This window comes from Humulus lupulus, chromosome 2 (assembly GCF_963169125.1).
Source record: "Humulus lupulus chromosome 2, drHumLupu1.1, whole genome shotgun sequence".
In the NCBI taxonomy this organism is placed as follows: Eukaryota; Viridiplantae; Streptophyta; class Magnoliopsida; order Rosales; family Cannabaceae; genus Humulus; species Humulus lupulus.
Genome location: NC_084794.1, coordinates 291,855,786 through 291,878,128, shown reverse-complemented (window position 1 = coordinate 291,878,128; position 22,343 = coordinate 291,855,786). Strand labels below are relative to the sequence as shown.

The 22,343-nt window shown below is 35.7% G+C and overlaps 2 protein-coding genes across 3 annotated transcripts; one reads left to right on the top strand and one right to left on the bottom strand.

Annotated features, from left to right (window-relative positions):
• Window positions 1-37: 37 nt before the first annotated feature.
• On the bottom strand, window positions 38-15,305 carry LOC133819774 (uncharacterized). 2 transcript variants are annotated; one of them, XR_009886451.1, is made up of 24 exons: window positions 14,697-15,305; window positions 14,475-14,536; window positions 13,909-14,046; window positions 13,546-13,824; window positions 12,849-12,935; window positions 12,458-12,559; window positions 12,308-12,373; window positions 11,403-11,507; window positions 11,265-11,326; window positions 10,814-10,858; window positions 10,532-10,605; window positions 9,813-9,880; window positions 9,572-9,640; window positions 9,378-9,478; window positions 9,219-9,300; window positions 9,053-9,131; window positions 8,861-8,948; window positions 8,631-8,784; window positions 7,805-7,996; window positions 7,669-7,728; window positions 7,307-7,581; window positions 1,432-1,534; window positions 311-468; window positions 38-228 (listed from the first exon to the last, which is right to left on the bottom strand). XR_009886451.1 is itself a non-coding variant. In XM_062253108.1 (23 exons), exons 1-23 carry the CDS (start codon window positions 15,214-15,216, stop codon window positions 415-417), a joined length of 2,865 nt encoding a protein of 954 aa, XP_062109092.1. In that variant the 5' UTR covers window positions 15,217-15,305; the 3' UTR covers window positions 38-414. The 2 variants fall into 2 exon arrangements, 1 of the variants encoding a protein (XP_062109092.1); XM_062253108.1 differs by having other exon boundaries at window positions 38-468.
• Window positions 15,306-18,298: 2,993 nt separating this feature from the next.
• LOC133819776 (putative vesicle-associated membrane protein 726) lies at window positions 18,299-22,087 on the top strand. The gene is made up of 5 exons (XM_062253112.1): window positions 18,299-18,810; window positions 20,864-21,005; window positions 21,085-21,205; window positions 21,438-21,500; window positions 21,620-22,087. The coding sequence occupies exons 1-5, from the start codon at window positions 18,621-18,623 to the stop codon at window positions 21,761-21,763; spliced, it is 660 nt and encodes a 219-aa protein (XP_062109096.1). The 5' UTR covers window positions 18,299-18,620; the 3' UTR covers window positions 21,764-22,087.
• The last annotated feature ends 256 nt before the right edge of the window (window positions 22,088-22,343 follow it).

Sequence of the window (22,343 nt, the reverse complement as noted above, 5' to 3'; positions counted from 1 at the left end):
CACTTAACATCAGATAAATGAATAAAAACTAAACAGATGTCAGAAAGTTTAAAATTGAATTATGTATTAATGAAAAAATTAGGTGCTTCTAAGAACTTCTCACAAAATTTTGATATTGATTAGCAGGCAGGCAAGCAAAACAACTTTACCATTTTACAGAAATTACTCTCCTTTGCTGCCCGTCCATCTCATTAGTTCTTCCCAACTAAATCAGGCTGCAACTGAAACCTGGTGCGGTTATTGCATATTAGAAAGGCTTCAGACTTTTTATGGCTATTGATACATAAAAGTTTTGAGTATAAATACATACATATGGGTACAATTATGTATAGATTTAGAGAAGGGTAGCTGTTGAATTTGCAAGAAAATGTGGCTAAGATTCCTGCCGCCTTTGCTTACTGAAACCAAGATTCATCATAGCAGAAACTCACGCATGCGAACTGGCCTCTTTACTGCATTTGTGAAACCCTGCATGACAAAAGCGGAGAGAAATAATAGACAGAAGATGTCAACAACTAATGAGTGAAGAATTTGTTAGTGTGTTAATTGTGCTCCAAAATAATCAGGTCTAATCCTCCATGCAAGAGTCCAAACATGTGAATTCACAGTTATTTGAAACAAAATTCTTGTATGAAAACCTTCAGAAACCAGAAAGCCAACGAGGATGTTGTTCTTTAAAGGAGACAGAAATGGCAGACTTAGTATCCTTGATTAAATTCACCAAGAAGATAAAAGTTATAGGTGGTAGCAGACATGATTAGTAGAAAATGAATCTATACCCTCATAACAGTCACAAATGAGTTATGGTCTTTTAGCACCAAATCGGTTTGGAGACTTTGCTTGGTTGTAAGGGAATTATTAGCCAAACTGCTAACAGCAAAGGCATCTTGCAAGATGCTTCAGGTCAGCTTAAAACTGTCCTGAGTCAATTGACCATTTTGGCCATGTAATACATCAAAGCATTTATAATATTTCTAATAAATGAGATCATGTGAAGAATTGAACAGCTAAGGCTTTTCATGTAAGGTAAACTGTGATCATAGAAAAATGCGTAGGCTAGAGTAATTGTGAAACATTTTAGAAACATGTATGTGTTTGATTGGCGTTTCCTTTCTCCATATATATAACAGAAGGACGTGGTGAGAAAAAAAGGAAAAAGCAGACAGTTAAAAGTGCAGTGCGAGGTACAATGGTTCAGCACTTATTGTAACGACTTCTTGTCCTTTTCTGTTTTTACGTTTTAAGAAGATTTTTCTGTTTCATAGACACAGATATTGCACGCACATACTAATATTACGATTATTCTGAAATCTAACTCTGCAGCTTAAATACTCTAATTTCAGGAAGTTAGCATTAACAAATGTGAGCAATAATTATGATCGTTATTGGTATTTATAAGATGAAAGAAATAGTAAAGGTGTGAATGTGTACCTCATTAAATTTAAACAGCAGTGGGCGTAAGTCTCTCTCTGAGGTTTCTTCCTTTGGGACAACAATTTCAGAATTCTGAGAACCAGTACCAATCTTTTTAAACCTGTATTTTAAGTAGACATGAGATCATAAACTTGAAGAAATGTGCAAGATAATGCATTTACTGGTCATTATAGTATTCTAAATAATCTTATTGATAATAAAAACTTATAGATATCATATTAGAGAGAGATTGTAAATTAGTTATCAAAATAAGTAATAAACGTTTTTTTTAAGTATCCCACCAAATTATGTATCAAAGACAAAACACCCATATTTCCTAATAAAGCCATGAGGAGAGATGTTGAACTAACTGGTCAGAAAATTTGAGTTAACATTTTAAAAAGTACATCAATAGTGATTGGGTTACATAGAAGTATGGAATCTTCATTTCCGTACCATACTGAGAGGCGAGATGGTGATAAGTGTCACGGGCTGACATTTTGACAGCGGAAATGCCCGTGCGGCACCTTGACTCCTCTGAGCCAAGGTCAGCCTTCCAGCCATTCGAATAATAATGGGCACATTTTTCGCGCGACCGTGTGCCTCTGCACACTTCCGTCTTTTGAACAACTCTCGCTGAGTCATGCTCTCAAGCATCTATGAGTGCAATCATGCATCAAGGCTATCTAGCCAAGACACTCACACTGTCCATAGGTTCTCACTATGGCAAGCCAAATCCCAACACCGATGCTCACCCAGACATTCGCAAGTCAAGGTAGCATGTGTGGCCAAGAGCCAACACCAAGCTGACATGCCAACACCTCTCATCATGCCCCATTCGATACTATCCGATTAGCTCACATCACAGACCAAGGACTCCCATACGTCCATGGTCCAATCCTCAAGGCACCATACCATCATCCATGTTGGCAGGCCCTCGAGACTGGCTGCCAGACTAGTAGCATACACTGGACCTCTGTCTTACTCAAGCATAGTGCACACTCCAATGCTTGCATGCTAACAAGTCCCACGAATGACTTCCCATGCCATCTCGTGTCGAGATTCGTGGCCATGGCGCACCACGACATCTCTCGAAGGTTTGGGCCACGTTCCATGCAAGCGGCATCTCGGCAAGCCAAGGGAACCGTACCCTTAAACCTCTGGCAGCACACTTCGACGCACTACCAGGGCGGCCCGGTAATGTCCATGAGTACTCCTACTCATGGAGACGTATGAGTCCCCTTGTGGTCCTCATATGCCCGCCCTACTAGTCCTCCCAACTAGTAGTAGCTCACTTGACGCACCTGCGCCAGGGGGTGGTGGAGAGCTGACACCTGGTGCTCTCCCTACAAAGAGCCTTCTGAGCTTTTAGCCTTCTACCAGGAACATATATGATTTTCGCTTGGGAGACATATTTAGCTTCCAGCTCGCCAATTCTTCGAATCTCCCAAATCTAATCATACCATTGCGTTCATTGACCCTTCAATATGGAACCTACCAAATCTCGTCCATTTCCGGGCAATATTGAAGATATTTACGAAAATGCCACTGCCGTACAAACTAGGCATCAGCATGCTCACCAGCCTGCACCCTCGCGTGCGCATCTGACCGAGCGCCATCCCAGCTTGTAACATGCCATCAAGGCCGGCATGTTACACTCTCCCACACTTCAATTGTTGATGCCCTCATCGACAGATCGCTGGCCAATCTTCCTGCCTCGACTCCTAAGCTCACTCCATGCTTCTTCCGAATCTTGAGTCTGCACTAGTCCCTCTACTACTGTAGAACCACTAACTTGGTGATGATCTCCCACGTCCACCCTTGGACTCGACCAGGGACCCCATGCCACCGTCGCTATTCAGAATTCTCCCATGAAGTAGTGCCACTGCACTCGAATACTCCTTGCACACATGAACTCCTCTGAGTCCATCACAATGTCCCTCCAGTCAACCAAGCAGCCCTTGCAACACTGACCCCAAAGCCAACACATCTTTTGATTGTTGCTTTCCCGCCAATCTTCCAATGCCTACTCTCTTATTGACAAGGAGGAAATTAAGGTGCACCCCTCAGGGTGAGGTTCGCAAACCAACCGTTCCCAACGACACCTACGAAACATCCTTCCATTGAAGGCATGTCTCTCTTCAACGTGGCACTCATGCCGACTGTAGCCTTTATGCAGTATCTAGTGGATCCTTGCACACAGACTTCGCGAAGTAGTCTCTCAGACTTTTGGCCCTCCGGCCTTACTGCATACCCATGGCTTGATGCGAAATGGCCACTTCTGACCATAAGCATCACTGTTCCTCTTGAGCTTCTACAACGTGGTCAATGATCTGACATCATTCAAAACCACTACAGTGCCTTCTGGCTCGTGCTCATGCTGACTCTCAGCATCATGCCTCAAGTTTTGCCCCCAAATCAACCTTGCCTAACTCTAGATGACCTGTTGAATCTTGACCAACTTGACTGCACTTTACCTCACCCTTGAGGTCTGAAGTTGTCCTATTCCGCTATCTCCCTTCGGCATATGTTCTCTGAATCATTCGGCTTGTGTTCCCATAAACACGTGTCCCCATAAAACACTAAGCATGTCCCATAACATGCTGCAACACCTGCCCAATCTTGGTCTCAGCCTACGCCCATGCATATTGTCTATCTGCAGTTTCAATTGGTCACCTGACCTACTTGCATCAGTCATGCATGTCTTCGCACTGTACAACCCATCTGTTGTTGTGTTTCTCTCTAGATTCACACACCAAAACTGAACAAGTACCCTGACCCTTCGAACATATGAATTAGTGGGCTCCCCCACTTCAACTTGGGAATAACTTCTCTTCTCGAGGTGTACCTCTCAAGGTATAGCTCGCAAGCTAACCGTTTTTCTCATGCGGTCCCTCGTTCCATTTATCACTTTTGAAGATGATGTTGAACTAATGTCTCAGCCATTCTGACTCTTCGCCCCTCGACATCTCTACGTTGCCTTAGTACCTGAGTCTTGTTGACTTTCACCTTAGACGAACGTTGCACTGATGTTACCTTAGTACCTGACTCTTGACGACTTTCACCCTAGGTAACTGGCTCTGTCTTTGTCTCTGAGTCTCCTTGACTTTACATTCTGAACAACTAACGATCTCCATGATAACTCATCTCGATGCTTTCGTAATGGAACATTGGTCTGCTATTTGGATGTTTGAACCGTGAAGGTCTCTCCCCCACTTCAACAGTTAGCGTCCTCGACAACTTGCCCACACGCAAGAGCGTTTGACCACCTCAAGTTTTCATGCACCCAAAAAAATCTAGAAGTGCCCCCTCGTAGGATATGACTCTCGAGTCAAATACTTCGTGTAGCACCACTGTCGATTCCCCTATGCATGCACTGTCCACATAGCCATCCATCTGCTCTATACTAGCATCTTGCCCCTCCAGGCAGCTTCTCTCGACTTCTATGGTCACCAAGTCCCAATAGCAAGGCCCTCCAGCCCACATTTAAACTCAAGCACCATATCTGCCTCCTTAAGCCTTCTTGCAGTACTAAGTTTCCCTGACGCAGCCCTCCAGCGCTCTCGAAACTCTAGTACTATTATGACCACTACGCGCGGTCTACTCGGCCCTGCTGGCCTTTGATGCATATATTCCACAACATAGCATATCTTACAATGCCTTAGTGTTGCTCACCCAAGATAATATCTCTGTGAGCCAACACGTCCCACTCAATTGTCTCGGCGCCTCCCTTCCGGACCAGAACAAGTAAACATGCCAACACTTCCAAGTACGACTATCCTCTGACGATCGCGGCCACTGCCACCTTGGTCTCCATGTGATGCCGTTTGGCACACAAGTAGCAACTGAAGCATTCCATGTTCATCTTTATCTAGTTTTCCAAAGCTATCCACTCTCGACTTCTGTCGTGACTGACAAGAGTCTGACGGCCACTATTATGCTCACCCACTCTTGCGTACAAGTTCCCTTTTCAACAACAGCGCTCCACGCGACTTACACTGTCACTCAGGAAAACTTGAACTAGTGAACCAAGCATAAAACTTTGACCTCTCGATCAAACTTTGTCTCATGTCAATGAGTTCCAACTCTTTTGTAGCACCTCTCCACAATTGCACGTGGTTGTTGTCTTTCTAGCATCACTGAACTTTGATTCGAAGCAACCATAACTTGTCCCCTCTCTAGGATGTCCAGTATTCCCACGAAGAAGAGCAACCAAGTCTCATCCCGTCTCAGCCTACTGATCCTTTCTAGGTGACTAAAGGGCTCAACGACATCTGTCCAAGCATCCAGACCTTTATGGTCCTTCAGCATGCCTACATCCTTTCTAGGATGGGCCAACCAGGTTCACCCCAACTTGAGATGAACCTGGCTCTGATACCAACTGTCACGGGCTGACATTTTGACAGCGGAAATACCCGTGCGGCACCTTGACTCCTCTGAGCCAAGGTCAGCCTTCCAGCCATTCGAATAATAATGGGCACATTTTTCGCGCGACCGTGTGCCTCTGCACACTTCCGTCTCTTGAACAACTCTCGCTGAGTCATGCTCTCAAGCATCTATGAGTGCAATCATGCATCAAGGCTATCTAGCCAAGACACTCACACTGTCCATAGGTTCTCACTATGGCAAGCCAAATCCCAACACCGATGCTCACCCAGACATTCGCAAGTCAAGGTAGCATGTGTGGCCAAGAGCCAACACCAAGCTGACGTGCCAACACCTCTCATCATGCCCCATTCGATACTATCCGATTAGCTCACATCACAGACCAAGGACTCCCATACGTCCATGGTCCAATCCTCAAGGCACCATACCATCATCCATGTTGGCAGGCCCTCGAGACTGGCTGCCAGACTAGTAGCATACACTGGACCTCTGTCTTACTCAAGCATAGTGCACCCTCCAATGCTTGCATGCTAACAAGTCCCACGAATGACTTCCCATGCCATCTCGTGTCGAGATTCGTGGCCATGGCGCACCACGACATCTCTCGAAGGTTTGGGCCACGTTCCATGCAAGCGGCATCTCGGCAAGCCAAGAGAACCGTACCCTTAAACCTCTGGCAGCACACTTCGACGCACTACCAGGGCGGCCCGGTAATGTCCATGAGTACTCCTACTCATGGAGACGTATGAGTCCCCTTGTGGTCCTCATATGCCCGCCCTGCTAGTCCTCCCAACTAGTAGTAGCTCACTTGACGCACCTGCGCCAGGGGGTGGTGGAGAGCTGACACCTGGTGCTCCCCCTACAAAGAGTCTTCTGAGCTTTTAGCCTTCTACCAGGAACATATATGATTTTCGCTTGGGAGACATATTTAGCTTCCAGCTCGCCAATTCTCCGAATCTCCCAAATCTAATCATACCATTGCGTTCATTGACCCTTCAATATGGAACCTACCAAATCTCGTCCATTTCCGGGCAATATTGAAGATATTTACGAAAATGCCACTGCCGTACAAACTAGGCATCAGCATGCTCACCAGCCTGCACCCTCGCGTGCGCATCTGACCGAGCGCCATCCTAGCTTGTAACATGCCATCAAGGCCGACATGTTACACTAAGCATACAATGACTGGACATGGTCAAATAGATGGAGAAAGAAAAAAAAGAAATAAATTTGACAATTCAACAAAAACCCATGTCCAACATTTGTCCTGAGTCCACAGAACGCAGTAATAAAAATGGCTTAGTCACCGAGTTTGAAATAGTACACGAAAGAGAAGAATGGTGCAAACTAGGAGATGCGTACGTTATTTTACCTTATAAAATTCAATAATTACAAGTAACAGATACAACAACGAATTGGTTACCAAAAACAGAAATTTAAAAAAAGTATAGAACGGTATAGGCGACATTAAAAGTCAAATGATATTACATACAAAGAACTCGTTTACCTGTCAAAAAAACTTGTGGATGACCTCTTTGGAGGTTTGGCCGACTTCAAATTCACACTTGCCGTGGTAACATTTCTGCTGGAATAAGAGTTACTAGAAGTAGCAGAGATGCTAGGATTTGAAGGCCTTGAAGTTTTCTCAATGCTTTTATCTGCTTTATCAGGTTGTGATCTACTGATTTCTTCCCCTAAAAGTACTTGGTTATCCTCGTTGCCTCCATTAGTTAAATTTGCAAATCTCCTCGTGCTTACTTGCAAGATCCTTTGCTTTTCCACCTGGCATGCAACATATTATATCATTTGTAAGCAGAAGGATATTTTGAAAAATATATATTAATTCACTTAAGAAGTAATAGAGCTTACCTCGTGTACCAACACCTGCTTCATTGCTAATGCAAGTACGTAATGGCCAGACCTGTACCCCTGTTCACTTGTAAGAAAATTAAATCAGACAATATTTTCAACATAGAGCACAGAAAAGACAACTCCAGCAACAAACCTTGAAATTGATAAAGTCGGCAATGGGGGGATCAAAAGCAAGACCCATGACATCTGATGTTGCTCCATTACCCAGGTCACTAGGAAGAGGGTTTGATTTCACATTCGTATATGTTAACGAATAAGATACCATCTTGCCAACTAACTGATCCAGATCACCCTTCTCCTTTTCCGATAGTGAGTTTAATGCAGCCTACAAAGAATATCAGGTTTTGTCAGAAACATTAACAAAACTTGACATCACTTTACATACCAAGTAAACTATTATGACATACACAGAGGCGTTGCATCTCTTAGTACAAGATGTCTTACAGTTCATGATTCTCAGAACATCAATTCGGCAGATATTGAACCACATAATATATTTTCTAATGGTAAAAGATTCAAAGTAAATGTTTAGAGGAAAATAAGAATGTAACATAAAATCAATAAATGTTGCAACGCCACAATAAAAGAGAATTTAAAGGAGTGCAATACAAGGTGTCCCCGTAAACTACGTTTATAATCAGATCAATTTTGCACAAAAGAAGGTAAAAATGCTGAACTTTTACTATTAACATTATTTTAAATCACAGTTGTCTTTTTACTAAAACATATAATTTTTTAGAGATAGATTACACAGATCTCCACGAGTAATTGAACTTCAAACCCCATAGGAGCACTTGACTTATCCCTCATGAGTGTGCACAAATTTTTATTCAGACAAAGCACTATCCACTTCAGTCTCAAGTGACGGAGATACAAATATCACAGAAATTTGAAGTTTGAACTGAATTGAATAAGCATTGAAGGGAAACAATACACAAATGAAGTTAAAAGTATCATACCGGTCTTAGAGTTGATGGTGACAGAATGTGTAGTAGTAAGGAAACTGACTCTTCTACAAAGGAGGTAGGTGACAAATGCCTTGAAATATGCGGTGGAATTGTGTGGTACCAAGAACTTAAAATATCTCTTTTTTCCATAAACATTGTTCGGCATCTAAATTTTCAACAAGATTCAAGTTAGCTAAAAAAAAAACTTTTCTACATTTTACTTTTACAAGGCTCAAAGATACCTTTGATTAGACTTTGGCCACTCAATATTTGGTTTTTGAATTTGGGCTACCGAACGATGTATGGTAATTGCAATAGCTGGCTGGTAAGCTGCATAAAAGAAAGGATAAAACAACTGAGGAAAAAACAAAACTGAATTAATTGGATTTGTGTTGAATCAAATCCATTGGAAGAGCAGAATTAAATTTAATTACCATAAAGAGGCATCTGTTGAGTGCGCATAATATATTGGTGCAGAAGGTCAGAAGCTCCAAGATTATTTATGCATTTGACCTTCAAAAAACATAGTATGAAGTCAAAAAAATTTTTTGTTTTTATATTTCAGGCTGTATTCAGTGAGATTATATCAAAGAGGCTTACAGTTTTTTGCATCACTGGATCATGATAATGGAGCTGCAAAATATTTTCATGTATGCCATCCATGATTAAATCATAGTCACCACTGCAAAGTAATTGACAGTTAAGCATGATACGTGATTTGAAAAAGAACAGACAACACTTACAGTAATTGCTACCTACCGGCTAGAAATGAGAGAGTGCAAAGAGTCAAACTCATTGGAAGTGGTCTGACTGCTAAAGTTAGATCTCCTTTCTCTTTTCGGTTTTCTCTTTTGGAAAACCTAAAAACAGTATATCATCACCACATGTAAGCACAGGAATGATGTCATTAACAATTAAAAAATATGTCAAAGGAGTTTACTTTGATACCTCACCTCTTTCCAGATATCAAAGACACTTTTCGACATGTCTTTTCGTCCAACCACTTGAGAACCAACCTCCAACTGCAACCCAGAAAAGAATATTAAAAAAATAAACCAACAAAACTCAACAAAAAAAGAAAAAAGATGTAAACTAATTTCAGAAATCCTCAAAAATCAAATATAACTGTCTGTGATGAAAGGATGAAAATAAATAGAAGGGATTTCTCTTAAAGTAGCAAAATCAGAATTTTACCACATTGAGGGATTCCTTCTTTTTGTGTAGGAACTGAAGAGTGTTCAAGCATGAGCGTATGTCACATTCTGCCACAGAAAGACTGCTATGTCACAGTCTGTCATAGCAAAAGTGAAAACTAAAACTGCAAAAAGTTTGACTAAAAATTCTTGGCCAAAAGCTCTGACAATGCACATAATAAATATAATATGACCGGTTTTATTTAGTTGTGATATGATGCCATAGTCAAGGAGTTATTGTGGAAGTTAGTTAAGTTATTTTAGTATGCCACTTCAGCAGCTCGGCAACCTTTTTTACATTTTTCAAAACATTTTTTTTCAATACAGTTAGCTCTCTTGTATAAAGCCCCTGCTTCTACTCTCATTGTTGAGACAATTCACTTCATTCTTTCATCTGTAAAATTCTTCCCATATAGGATTCCTTGGATTCATGTTTCTCCAAGAACCAAGAATCTCTGTTTTGTAAGGAGCTTTTGATCTCCATTGTTTGTAACCGAGACTGTAATTAAGCTAAGTGGCTAATAAAGACTGCAAGCCTTATAGGCTGTTCCCCTGTGGAGTAGACAAGAGATTCAACATCTCTTGATTGAACCACGTAATATTGTGAGTTGTGTTTACTTTGCTACTGTTTTATCATTTCTCAATTTTATGTTCGTGATCAGATACTGTGCTTGGTGTTCTTGTTTTGTGTGGTTTGATCACCACAGTTATGTAATACACCTGTATAATCAGCAAGTGCAGTGAGTCCGATTGAGCTAGTTTTCATTCCCTCTTTGTTGCATATATATTTGAGCCTGTGATTTACCCATGTCAAAAAGTAAGATCAAAATTAGAATATAAGAAACACAAGAAAAAGCAATAAAAATATAAGCGATGCGAATGCAACTAGTAAAATCTATCCAGCCATTCTTTTCAACTACACCTATAAGGAAAAAAAGGAAACACACCAAAATGAAATAGCAATAGAACAATAGTATATTAGTATTATTAGTCAAGGATCACCTGCTCACTACACGACTCACTGTTGGTTGAACAAACACATGAACCCTGCAGAAAAGCAAGTACTTGTCATGATTCCAATGACATCAAACATTAAACACAAACCATAACAGCACATATTAATGACAGCTTTATTGTCTTTTAAGTTACAGAAAAATTGAAAAATAAAATAAAAAAATTAGGGGAAGAGTTCTTTACTGTTCAACAACTACATCTGTACAACATTATACTTGCATTCAATCAACCCCGTAGTCTAATACAGTTAGAACTTATAAGTTAAAAGCATGAAAAAATGTCCAATTCAAAGTCTGACAAACACATACCGGTAGTCTGATGTCAAAAATTGAAATTCAAATGAGAAGAAAGAAGCATTATGCTTCAATGTAGCACATTTACAATTTTATAATGAAGTTTTGATTGTACATGATACATTAACTGACAGTGAGCGACTTACTTTGCCACCTGACGCAATGGTCTTAAGGCAGGTGCATATAGGTCATTGCAAATGCAAATTACCTACAAAGTTGGCCAATTTATTAACTCCTGGAAAAATGAATGTAGATTAAGCCACATATAACCATTGAAAACTCACAGGCCTTGACAGAGGATCACTTTTACGCCCCTTCTTTGAGGATGTTTTCTGTGCATGTTCTACATTAGCTACATCCTCTTTCCCCGACTTCTTATCAGCAGAGACCTAGAACCAAAAAAATAATTAAAAGGGGAGAAAGAATGCCGGTGTGACTAAGAAACTAAAACTGGTGTGACTTCACTTTAAACAGATTATTTTATTTATTTATTTATTTTTCCATAGGAAAGACCTTTTTATACAGAACAAGATATATATGATTACATCATCACAGAGGTAAAGAACTAACCAAGTGCAATTTTATGGTACTAAAACCCACGCTCTTAATATTTGAAAATCCCCACAATAATAAGGAGCCCTCCACATTGATCAAAAGTAGTACCGTGGCCACAGATCTATATTACTAAACCTAATAGTATAAGAAACTAAAAAAATCACAGCTTAAACATAAAGACTTGAATTGCACAGCTAGAACATGAAAAGAGAGGACATAGAACTTGCGATTACAAGTTTGCCTAAATCCTAATTGTTTGAGTCCTGATTTGAATACTAAAATTAATAAAAAAGGATCAGTTTGCATCTTGATTAAGGACTCTTGTTCAAAGTTTAGGATTGCTGTTGTAGCAATAAAAGGTTAATTTTCTGAATTTCATCAAGTTCCTTTTGCAAAACAAAGTCAAAGAAATTAGTGTGTTCACATTGAACAATAAGGATATGGAAGTTTTCATATCATCATTGTCTTTAGACCAGTGAAAACAGTGAAATATAATAATAACATTGATATTACAAATTTATCATATAAACCTTTTCATTTGAAAACAAAAGGACTTTTTAAGATAATCATATAATTAGCATGAGCCACAATTCCTAACAATATTGCATTCTCCAAATAAAATTAAATAAATTACCATCTTTAGGATAACTTCCACAGCACCCTTACCATCACCAAGAGCTCCATCTATTTCATCAATCACCTATAGAAAATGAAATTAATTTTCTCTGTTGTTGTTCTGCAGACAAACTACAATAAAAAGGTCAAGTTTGAATTTAAAACTAACCAAGCACTTAGGTCTAGTGTCAACTGTGACAGAGTTCGTCTGAACAACATCAATAATTTTTGCTTCGATTGTTGCAGAAGATCGATCATCACTAGCATTAATCTACAAGCACCAAAATTCTCATTAAGCATATTGAAGCCTTTCAATAGCTAAGATATAATAATACTATCATAACATTCAGATGAACACAACCCAAAACAAACAAGAAAAAAGCAACTGCAGGTGAAATTTCAATTACCCAAAGAAAATAAATCTCGCGTGCCTATTTTTGACAATATTTGAAGAAGCATCTTAAGGAATGATATTAAATTCATGTGAGCAAAGAAAAAGTGTGATAACACAAAAAAAAGTTGCAACCACTTATGTGTCTAACCATATATAAAAAGCATACCTCTACAACACGATACCCACAATGTCTTGCAGCAACATGTGCAAGTGTAGTCTTTCCAAGCCCTGGGGGACCACAAAGTAAAAGAATCTGCAAGAGTCACAAGGTTTTTCGTTACTAACGGGTACATTGTTTGGCTTAAACAGAAATAATGAAGTGATTCTTAATAGACAGTAGAACAATGGCTAAGAGTGTGATTGGCAAAAAAATAGACCATACCCTCAAATATTTAGTCATAAGCCAATCTAGAAAGTATAGCAATAGCATTGATGGGATTTCACTAGACTGCATAATTCCTAATTCATTGAATGCTTTTGATACAGAATGGCACAAGGAAAAGACAGAGTAGAATAAATAAATAATCTAATGTTCAATAATGCATCAATGTCTAAGAAATTTAACACTGAAAAGGCCTATTTAAAGATAGGCTCTTCAACACAACTAATGAAATCAGAAACTTAATTTAGGATAAATACTAGAACGAAAATTAAAACCAAATGTGGATAAGAAATAAATCCTATGACACAGTCTAAGAAATTTTTAGGAGGAAGCTGCTTGGATGAATCCCTACAAGCTATATTTCAAGCATTCTAAGAATCAAGGCCAACAAGCTAGCCTAACAAGAAATATATGGCAGAACAGAATTCTCCTGATGCATTCTTCATTAATAATATGAAACTGTGAATAACAGAAGCCACACCTTTTGTTCTGGCGGTCCAGTAGTACATCTTGACTTCTTGTTCCACAAATCCTGTGCAGCTACTGAATCATCATTTTTGTTATCCAAATCATCTGATTGTTTAAAATTTTCCTTGTTCCACCTGGATCCTCTGTTATTCCTCGAAAAATTAGAGCCAGAAAATTTCTGATGTTGACCAACAGTTGAATGCCTTCTCAAAGCAGATAAAACCTCAGTTGATGTACTCCTAACTTCAGAACCATATACGCAAGAATCCCATTGTTTCAACCACAGGAGGACCTGACGTGGAATAATTTTTAAGAGTTAAGTAATCTTTGACATGATCCTTACAGATTTAGAAAGTTGGCAAAGCAGTAAAAATACCTCACGATTTGTATGTTCGTCACTTAGAAGCTCAGTAAACGAATATGGCGCATATTTATCCACCCAAAGTTGTTCATGAACAACTGGTGTTTCACTAAGGACCATTTCACTCTGGCCTCCAGAGCTAGCTTGTAGGGCCTACAACATCAAAATATGGCAGACACATTTCTTTTATAGTATTGAAAATAGTATAAATTAGCAAAATATATCAATTTTCAATAATGGATTTGGTACACTTAAATGCTCGGTCTTAAAAAGATGTCACCTTAAGAGTTACTCTATAGACGAGTAAGACAACGTTAAAAGTTACTGAATAGTGAAGTGAATAGTGCATTTCTCTACCAATTGTCCCAATTTCTTTTGCAATTTGATACTCAAGATCCTAATGGACCTTGGCAATTCTATTATTGACCAGGGTTGTAAGATTGTGTCAGAGTTATTATATGGTTTCAGATAGTTAGGAACATGAAGAACATCAAAATACAAAGGATATTCTTTCCAAAACAATTTGTATTAAATACTACAACATGAGCTTGATTATGAACTGATAATATTACTCATCGAACCTTAGTAAAAGCCTCTTGTTCCACTTTTTGCAAAAGAACATCGATTGATTCAGCCATAAGACCTGCAACAATAAGCAAAACTCAATATGCATTCACTGTGACAGGCAATAACTAATAAATAGAAAGATCAAATCTCACTCAGAATTCCCAAAGTTACTCCATATTTTCTCGGAAGCCAAACAAAGAACTAAAAATGATAAAGTAAGAAAATCAGCAACCAACCTGCGGAGGGGGTTTTCACATACAATTTCTCCCGGCGCTCATTCATCTCCTCCGTAGTTATTTTCGCATAGACCCTATCACCACCGCTGGGAGCCGTCACGGGAATAAAATCTCCATCAATCTCCGACGCATACCTCCAGACAAGCTTCTCCTCCACAGCATCTTCTGCTCGATCTTCCAAAATAGGCTCGCTCACCTCTGGCGGCGAGAACCGAAGCAAAACCTCATCTTCCTCAAGCATTCTGTCTTCATCGATTTTACTCCGTTTCTCATCGGACGGTCTGAGGACTCCGGAAACAGACGCATCGGGACCGTCTGATGGTCGCGAACGCTTGTGGTCGCTGATTTGAGAAGGTGATTTACCTTGGGTGGGTTGTTGCTGTTGCAGTTGTTCATCTTCTTCCTCTTCGTACGGATAGGGTTCCGTTGGATCAAATTCGGAGTACTCTTCATTGATGCGATAGCTCTCTTCGAGCAATTCGAGCTCATCCGGAAGGGGAGGGTCGAAGTCCATATCCATGGCGGCTGAATCAAACGGGTGAGAGAAACATTCGGAAAAAGATGATACCGGCGTTTTGGCGGGAAAGCTATTGCAAACAAAGCGGCAAAGTCGGTTTTATTTATTTCTAGGGATATATTTGCACCCATTATTTTTTTTTTAAATAAAATAATTTTTAACACTTTTTTTCAATATATTCTTTATTTTTATTTTTTTTGTTAATTTCAATAATTTTATTTTATCTTCTTTTCATAATTTTTTAAAAAAATAATATATAATATTTTAAAATTTTACTCTAATAAGTTCTTATATTTTTTTGTTTTAATTTTTATTTAAATATTTAAAATATATATTATATATATGTATTTTTTTAAATATAAAAATTAAAAAAATATGAGCATAAATTGAAAAAAAATATAAATTATAAGTTAATTTTTAATAAAAATAAGATGTCTTAATTAAATTTTGGGGTGCATACCTATTTCTTTTCGGTCTATATATTTTTGCCCATCAATTTGTTATTTTTTTTTTTTTTGAAAACACCCATCAATTTGTTTTAATTTCACATATACTTCACTGCTTTTTAAAAATATTATTTTTAACCTTCAATTTTGTGGTATGGCGGTTTTATAATTATTATTTTGTCACCTTTAGAAAGAAAGAAAAAATAACCTAATTATCTTTTTTTTTAATCTTATTCCAAATTTCAAAAAAAATATAATACTTTTGTCCTTTCTTTTTCTCTCTAATGATGTAAGTGTAAGTTTAGTTTTTTTTTTTTTTTTGGTAATAAGTGTAAGTTTAGTTATAAGTAATGATAATAGGTGAATATTAGTGAAAATAGAAAGAAAACAAATTAAATTAAATAAAATTTTAAATAAGTAAAAATAGTTAGTAAAAAATTTAAGAGTTTATACATTTTTTAACCTTGTATTTTGTCTCATTACTTATTTGGACTATGTATTTTGACAAATTACTTTTTGAACTCTATATTTTATAAAATTGTTCAAATAGAACCCTAAACCAAATTTTGGTTAAAATTTTCTCAACTAAAATCACAAATAATTCACCAAACAATTCATAATAAAAATAAAATCATTCTGCTTAAAACTGTGTTGTTATATTCAATTTTTTCTTCATCGAAATTGAGTTTAAGGATCTATTTGAACTATTTTATAAAATATGGGTCCAAAAATAAAATTTTTAAAATATAAGGTCAAAAAATATATAAACAAAATATTTAATAATTTTTATTTTATTGTGTATTGAAATTATATTTCCTCTTTTTTTTTTTTTTTTAAGAAATAACCATTCAGCTAAAATTGTAGAAAAGTTGTTATTGTATAATGACATTCCAATACTTTAATAAAGGTAGAATAAAATTTAGAATGTTAATTGGAATAGTAAGGTAATGTTTAATTTGAGAAAATATAAATGAAAGTAACACAATAGAAACAAAAAGTCACCATTTTCACTATTACCCCATTTTGATCAATTCTAATTCCGCTCAAAATTAAGTGGAAAAACAATTTCATCCAATCATAAATGTATATTTTTCATTTAAAAAATATTTGCTATAAAAAATATATTATATATATTTAAATTTCAAAAATATAAATTTCAAGTTAAAGGGTATTTTTGTCAAAAAAAAATTATTCAATTTCATTTTATTCTATCATCAACCTAACATAAGAACAACTACGCTTATATTGATTCCATAACTCCAACTAAACAACGTAATTACTTCACTATTCTTATTCTTATTCTTATTCTATTTTATTACTATTATCATTTATATTCTATTTTTTCTTTCTATTACTTCCAATTGCCTAATTGAATGGAATAATAATAATGCAAATAATGTTACATGTTGTTTGCCTACACTTTGAAATCAAATATATTTTGCTTGATTAGATGTAAGAATAGAATAGAATTAGTGTTGTATTTGTTGGGTTTTATGCCAGTGTAAAATCGATTATTTATGCAACTTGATTTCATTATCAATAAATAATATAAATATATTTTGATTTGTCAATCGTATTGCTCACTTGTTTAATTACATAATTATTTATTTAATATAAACATCTATTAAATCCTAAACGTATGGATAATCACAATTATAGTGATTTGGTCACGGTGTATTATAATTATGATTATATGTTATAAAGCATTAGTCCTAAGATTAAGTTGGTGCACATGATTTACACTGACTTGTTAATCTACGATATGATCTACTTACACAATCGGGTGTAATGTCATATCGAATACTTACACAATCGGGTGTAATGTCATATCGAAGATATTGACTAAGTAGATAAAATTAGATATATTTTGTTACATTTGACTAGATCAATATTGATTATAGATAGATAAGTAAAGTATCGTTATTATCTAATATAGTCATATCATAAAGTTGACCATAGATCAATTCAATCTCAATTTTGAGTGATTAATATTCTACTGATTTATATTTTTTTTGTCCCTATGAACATTTTCTATTTTTCAGTACTTAGAGAAATTATAACGCAACTTGTTTATATGACAATGTACATGATATATATAAGGAGCTTCTTAAGTAGAGACATCACTTTTGCCCTTACCGTAGGAGTATTTTCTATTTTTGGCACTTGGATAAATTATAACTCAACTTTATTTTCATAATGACGTACATTATAGATATAACAAGCATCCCACAAATTTTCAGAAAATTTCGAATAATTTATCGTGTCGAAATCAAAGTTCAAATAGCCAGTTGCACGCATACCTGATTTTTTTTATACGCGTGGAAAACATACTATTTGAACTCTGAGTTTGGCACGGCAAAGAATTTACAAAAAATTAATAGATACTTCCTTTAACTATCACGTAGACTATTATTAAAAAAATTTGAGTTATAATTTGTTAGAAGTAACAAATAAATAGTCAAGGTTAAATGGCTCCCTCTATAAATATATGTATATTTTAAAAAAAAAAAAAAAAAAAGCCAGCAAAGCACTTTGTGAATTAATAATTTAAAAAATAAAATATTATTAAAATAAAAAGAGGCTGGTTTGAAATGAGACTAGGCATACTCTCTAGACGTTACGACCAAAAATTCAAAAGAGCCGCGTGAGAGAGGCGAACTATTCTAGGAATTAAGATATTTCATCGTTATTTCATTCCATTATATCATAACATCTCTATAATATTTTTTCTTGACATTTTCACATCTATTTCAAGCCTCGAGGCAATCCCTTCTTCTCTCTCTCTCCATTATATATAAATATATATATTTGGTCATATTGAATTGCGGTGTATTCCGCAGAAGCAAATCCAGCAACTTTTTTCTGCGATCTCAAATCGGCTTCGTCTTCTCTGGTCTTTGAATCAGCCTGATTTTGATTTATCTTGATTGTTTAAAGGGTTAGGGTTTGTTTTTTGTGAAGATGGGGCAGCAGACTTTGATCTACAGCTTCGTTGCTCGAGGTACGGTGGTCCTCGCTGAGTACACGGAGTTCACCGGAAATTTCGCCAGTATCGCTTCTGAATGCCTACAGAAGCTTCCGGCTTCCAACAACAAGTTTATCTACAATTGCGATGGCCACACCTTCAATTACCTTGTCGAAAATGGCTTCAGTGAGTCCTAATACTAATAATCAATGTTAATTAATGGCTGTACGAAGCCAGGAATTTTACTCATTGCTTGATGAGTTTTAAGTGAATATTTTCTATTTTTTATTTATAATAAACAAATATTTTAACTGATAACATAAGTGTACTAGCTAGTTTTATTTTGCCTAAATATCATAAATAAATATTTACAAAATTCATTGTAGAGTCGAAAAAATGAATTAGACCAGTTAAATATCTTATCAGTTATTAGTATTACTAGATACATACAATGTTTATTGCATATTTGTTTAGTTTTATTTATATAATTTATAAATTATTTTTATTAAATTTATATTATTGTTATATAAATTTCAAATAGATAAATAATATTATATATAAAAAATGACATAAACATATTAAATGAAAAATTAAACTAAAATATTTTTTATGATTTTTTATAAAAATATACATATGTAATATAATAATCTTTTCAAACATAAATAATAATTTTTTGAATAAAAATTAAGATTACGTATTATATGTTATTATTATAATGATTTTTTATAATATTTAAATTTATATTAATATAAGTATTAAATATTTAGTATTTTATTAAATATTATTATTATATGAATTTATATTAATAAAATTAGTAAAAAAATTATAATTATATATAATTATCATAATAATATTTTATAACATTTAAATTTGTAGTAAAAGTATATTCTATTAAATATTTTGAATATTTCGTTAAAATTAACAAAAACAAACAGTTAAAACAAAAAAAAATTGTTACATACACACTGTTCTATATAGAAGAGATATTTGTAATATGTACAACACATAAATTTATATTATTTTATATTATATTAATATAAATTCATCACCTGTCCAAATATCCAAGTCTGATTCTTTTGCTGGAAATCTAGGACAATAAACATTGACTCAATTAGAGAAGTCTTCAAAATACAGCAACTATGCAAAGGAACAAATAAAGAAATCCAAGAAGATAATCATAGAGATGAAACCATTTTCTTAAAAATTGAGTGTAGGCTTAAGCCTACTAAATTCATTGGATTTCATACCTTCGTTGGTCTTCTGTTTAGGCTTTGTTTGTACCTCGATGGATTTTAAGAAGCATTCCATTTTCTCATGATTGAATCAATAAATGAATAATTCTTTTTCTAGAAAAATTTACAACAGTTATAAATATCTACAAACAAAAAAAAGAAATATTAAAAAAAATCTCCAATCAAATTTGTAGAAAACATTTTTCTTCATTTTTTCACTTCTAAAATTTTTCCTTAAGAAGGCCTTAATGTCCATGGAATTGAACCAATGACATTGTGTGGTTCTATATGCATGGAACAGATCTGTTATAACTTGAAAAAAAAAACATTTGGAGTCTACGTTGATTTTCTTCTAACCAAGGATTTGAGGGACCATTTTAGATATGTTAATTATGTTTAATCTTGAGGACGTGACGCCCAAGAATAGCTGACCTTGAAGGCGTCTTTAAGAGCAGCTTCGACAATATATATATTTTTTTTTCCAAAAAAGTTTGTCGCTTGGAAAATTTTGTATTTATCTCGAACATAATGGTTTGTTTTCTGTTTAATGGTTTGGATCTAGTTGGGTTGCCTGGTCTATTTTTCTATGGACTATACTTGTTTCAAAACAGAGTTCTGAGAAAGTTTTAGGAGAAGTTCCCAGATTTGTAACAAAAATTTGAATGCGTTATAAGCTTCAGCTCTGGTAGATGCCCAGATATCTTAAATGGTATCTTCACCTTATTCCTAGAACTTTTATTTGATTTTGTGGGTACAATCAAATTAGGTGACTGAGGCAATGAGAAAGAAATCTAGTTATGGTACATAATGGAGTTCCTGGGAAAATTAGTGATTGTGCTAGCAATGAACATATGTATTTGTACATATCATAAGAAATGTGGGATTGTTCCATTAAATAAACTGATTTTGTTTCTCCAGAACTATTTCTAGTGTCTGGCAATTAATTGACAATTTTCATGCCTATTATATGAGGTACAATTCTAATTCTACTATGTTGGCTTTTGCAGCCTATTGTGTAGTTGCAGCTGAATCTGCTGGTAGACAAATTCCCATTGCTTTCTTGGAAAGAATTAAGGAGGATTTTAACAAAAGATATGGTGGAGGAAAAGCAGCCACTGCTGTTGCTCATGGCCTCAACAAGGAGTTTGGGTATTAATATACGTCCTTCTTCCTGGGAATGTAGCATTATGTTTTCATCAACATGCTAACTATTTAATCAATTTTGTAGATCCAAGTTAAAGGAACACATGCAATATTGTGTGGACCATCCTGAAGAGATCAGCAAGCTTTCTAAAGTTAAAGCTCAGGTGTCTGAAGTTAAGGGTGTTATGATTGAAAATATTGGGAAGGTAGTAATACAGCTGCCCATCTTTCCTATAACTGGGCGCAAATCAGTTTGAATAATTGACCTAAGAAAATGAGCAACTAGCCTGCTTTTTACATGCTTGTTTTGAGTAGTTTTTTTTTTCCTTTATTAAGTTTTAAACTCTTGTCTCTTGTATAAAGGGTGTGACATTTTCTTTTATCTTAGATCTCTTTAGTTCATTTACTAAATGAATTGGTATCCTCTGTTTCTTGCAGGTTCTTGAACGTGGTGGAAATATTGAGTTGCTGGTGGTTAAAACTGAGAACCTCCGCAACGAGGTTAGTTATTGAACTTCATATTGTACTCAAACATAGTTCTCTGTTCCAAAGTTTTGGTTTTTGATGCCGGTGGTTGGTGTCTGAACATAAGTCAATTGTCATGGTCTTATATTTTGCAGGCTCAAGAATTCAGGCAAGAAGGGACTAAGATGAAAAGAAGGATGTGGCTCCAGAACATGAAGATAAAATTGATTGTTTTGGGTATAATCATTGCCTTGATTCTCATTATCATATTGTCTGTTTGTCATGGCTTCCATTGTTAAATTGCCTAGAGGTATCCCTGGGATACTCTTCTTCTGCTGCTGCGGCATACTGCATCTGAAGCCTCCACCACGCTGCTGCTCTCAACAGCATCGTTTTTCGTCACTTTTCGGGGGTCTTTACTGTTTAGATTAGCCATTCCCTACTGATAGCCTTTAGGATTTGGGAGCTTTTGTATTTTGGATTGGTTGTATAGTTCAATGTGCTTTTACCTTTTCTAGGTAGATGGTCTCTGCATGTAATTGAGGAATATTTGGAGCATGTCCTTTTGAAATTCTTATGTCTATTTCATTTATTTTAATCTATTACCTGTTATTTTGTATTTATTATTGTTTTCTTTTTGGGGTGTTCTTACTCAATTTCAGCTCTTTGGTAATGTGATTTTTTTCATGGCACGTTTTACTTACCTTTCTTTTCTTTTCTTGCCAATAACTCTAAATTGTATTGCAAATTCATGACTAATTTAAGAATAAAAATTACTGATAATTTGTTACAAATTGACAGTGGTGTTAAATGTCACTAATGTATATTTTTGCAAAATATTATTTTGATAATTTCTTTTTTCAAAATACAAAGGATATT

Coding starts and splice junctions, on each gene's coding strand:
- LOC133819774 (XM_062253108.1), bottom strand. CDS start 15,216: ATGGATATGGACTTCGACCCTCCCCTTCCGGATGAGCTCGAATTGCTC. Junction 12,560..12,848: donor GTGGGTATCGTGTTGTAGAG/GTATGCTTTTTA, acceptor TGGTGCTTGTAG/ATTAATGCTAGTGATGATCG. Junction 10,859..11,264: donor CCATTGCGTCAGGTGGCAAA/GTAAGTCGCTCA, acceptor GCTTTTCTGCAG/GGTTCATGTGTTTGTTCAAC.
- LOC133819776 (XM_062253112.1), top strand. CDS start 18,621: ATGGGGCAGCAGACTTTGATCTACAGCTTCGTTGCTCGAGGTACGGTG. Junction 21,006..21,084: donor GGCCTCAACAAGGAGTTTGG/GTATTAATATAC, acceptor TCAATTTTGTAG/ATCCAAGTTAAAGGAACACA. Junction 21,501..21,619: donor CTGAGAACCTCCGCAACGAG/GTTAGTTATTGA, acceptor TATATTTTGCAG/GCTCAAGAATTCAGGCAAGA.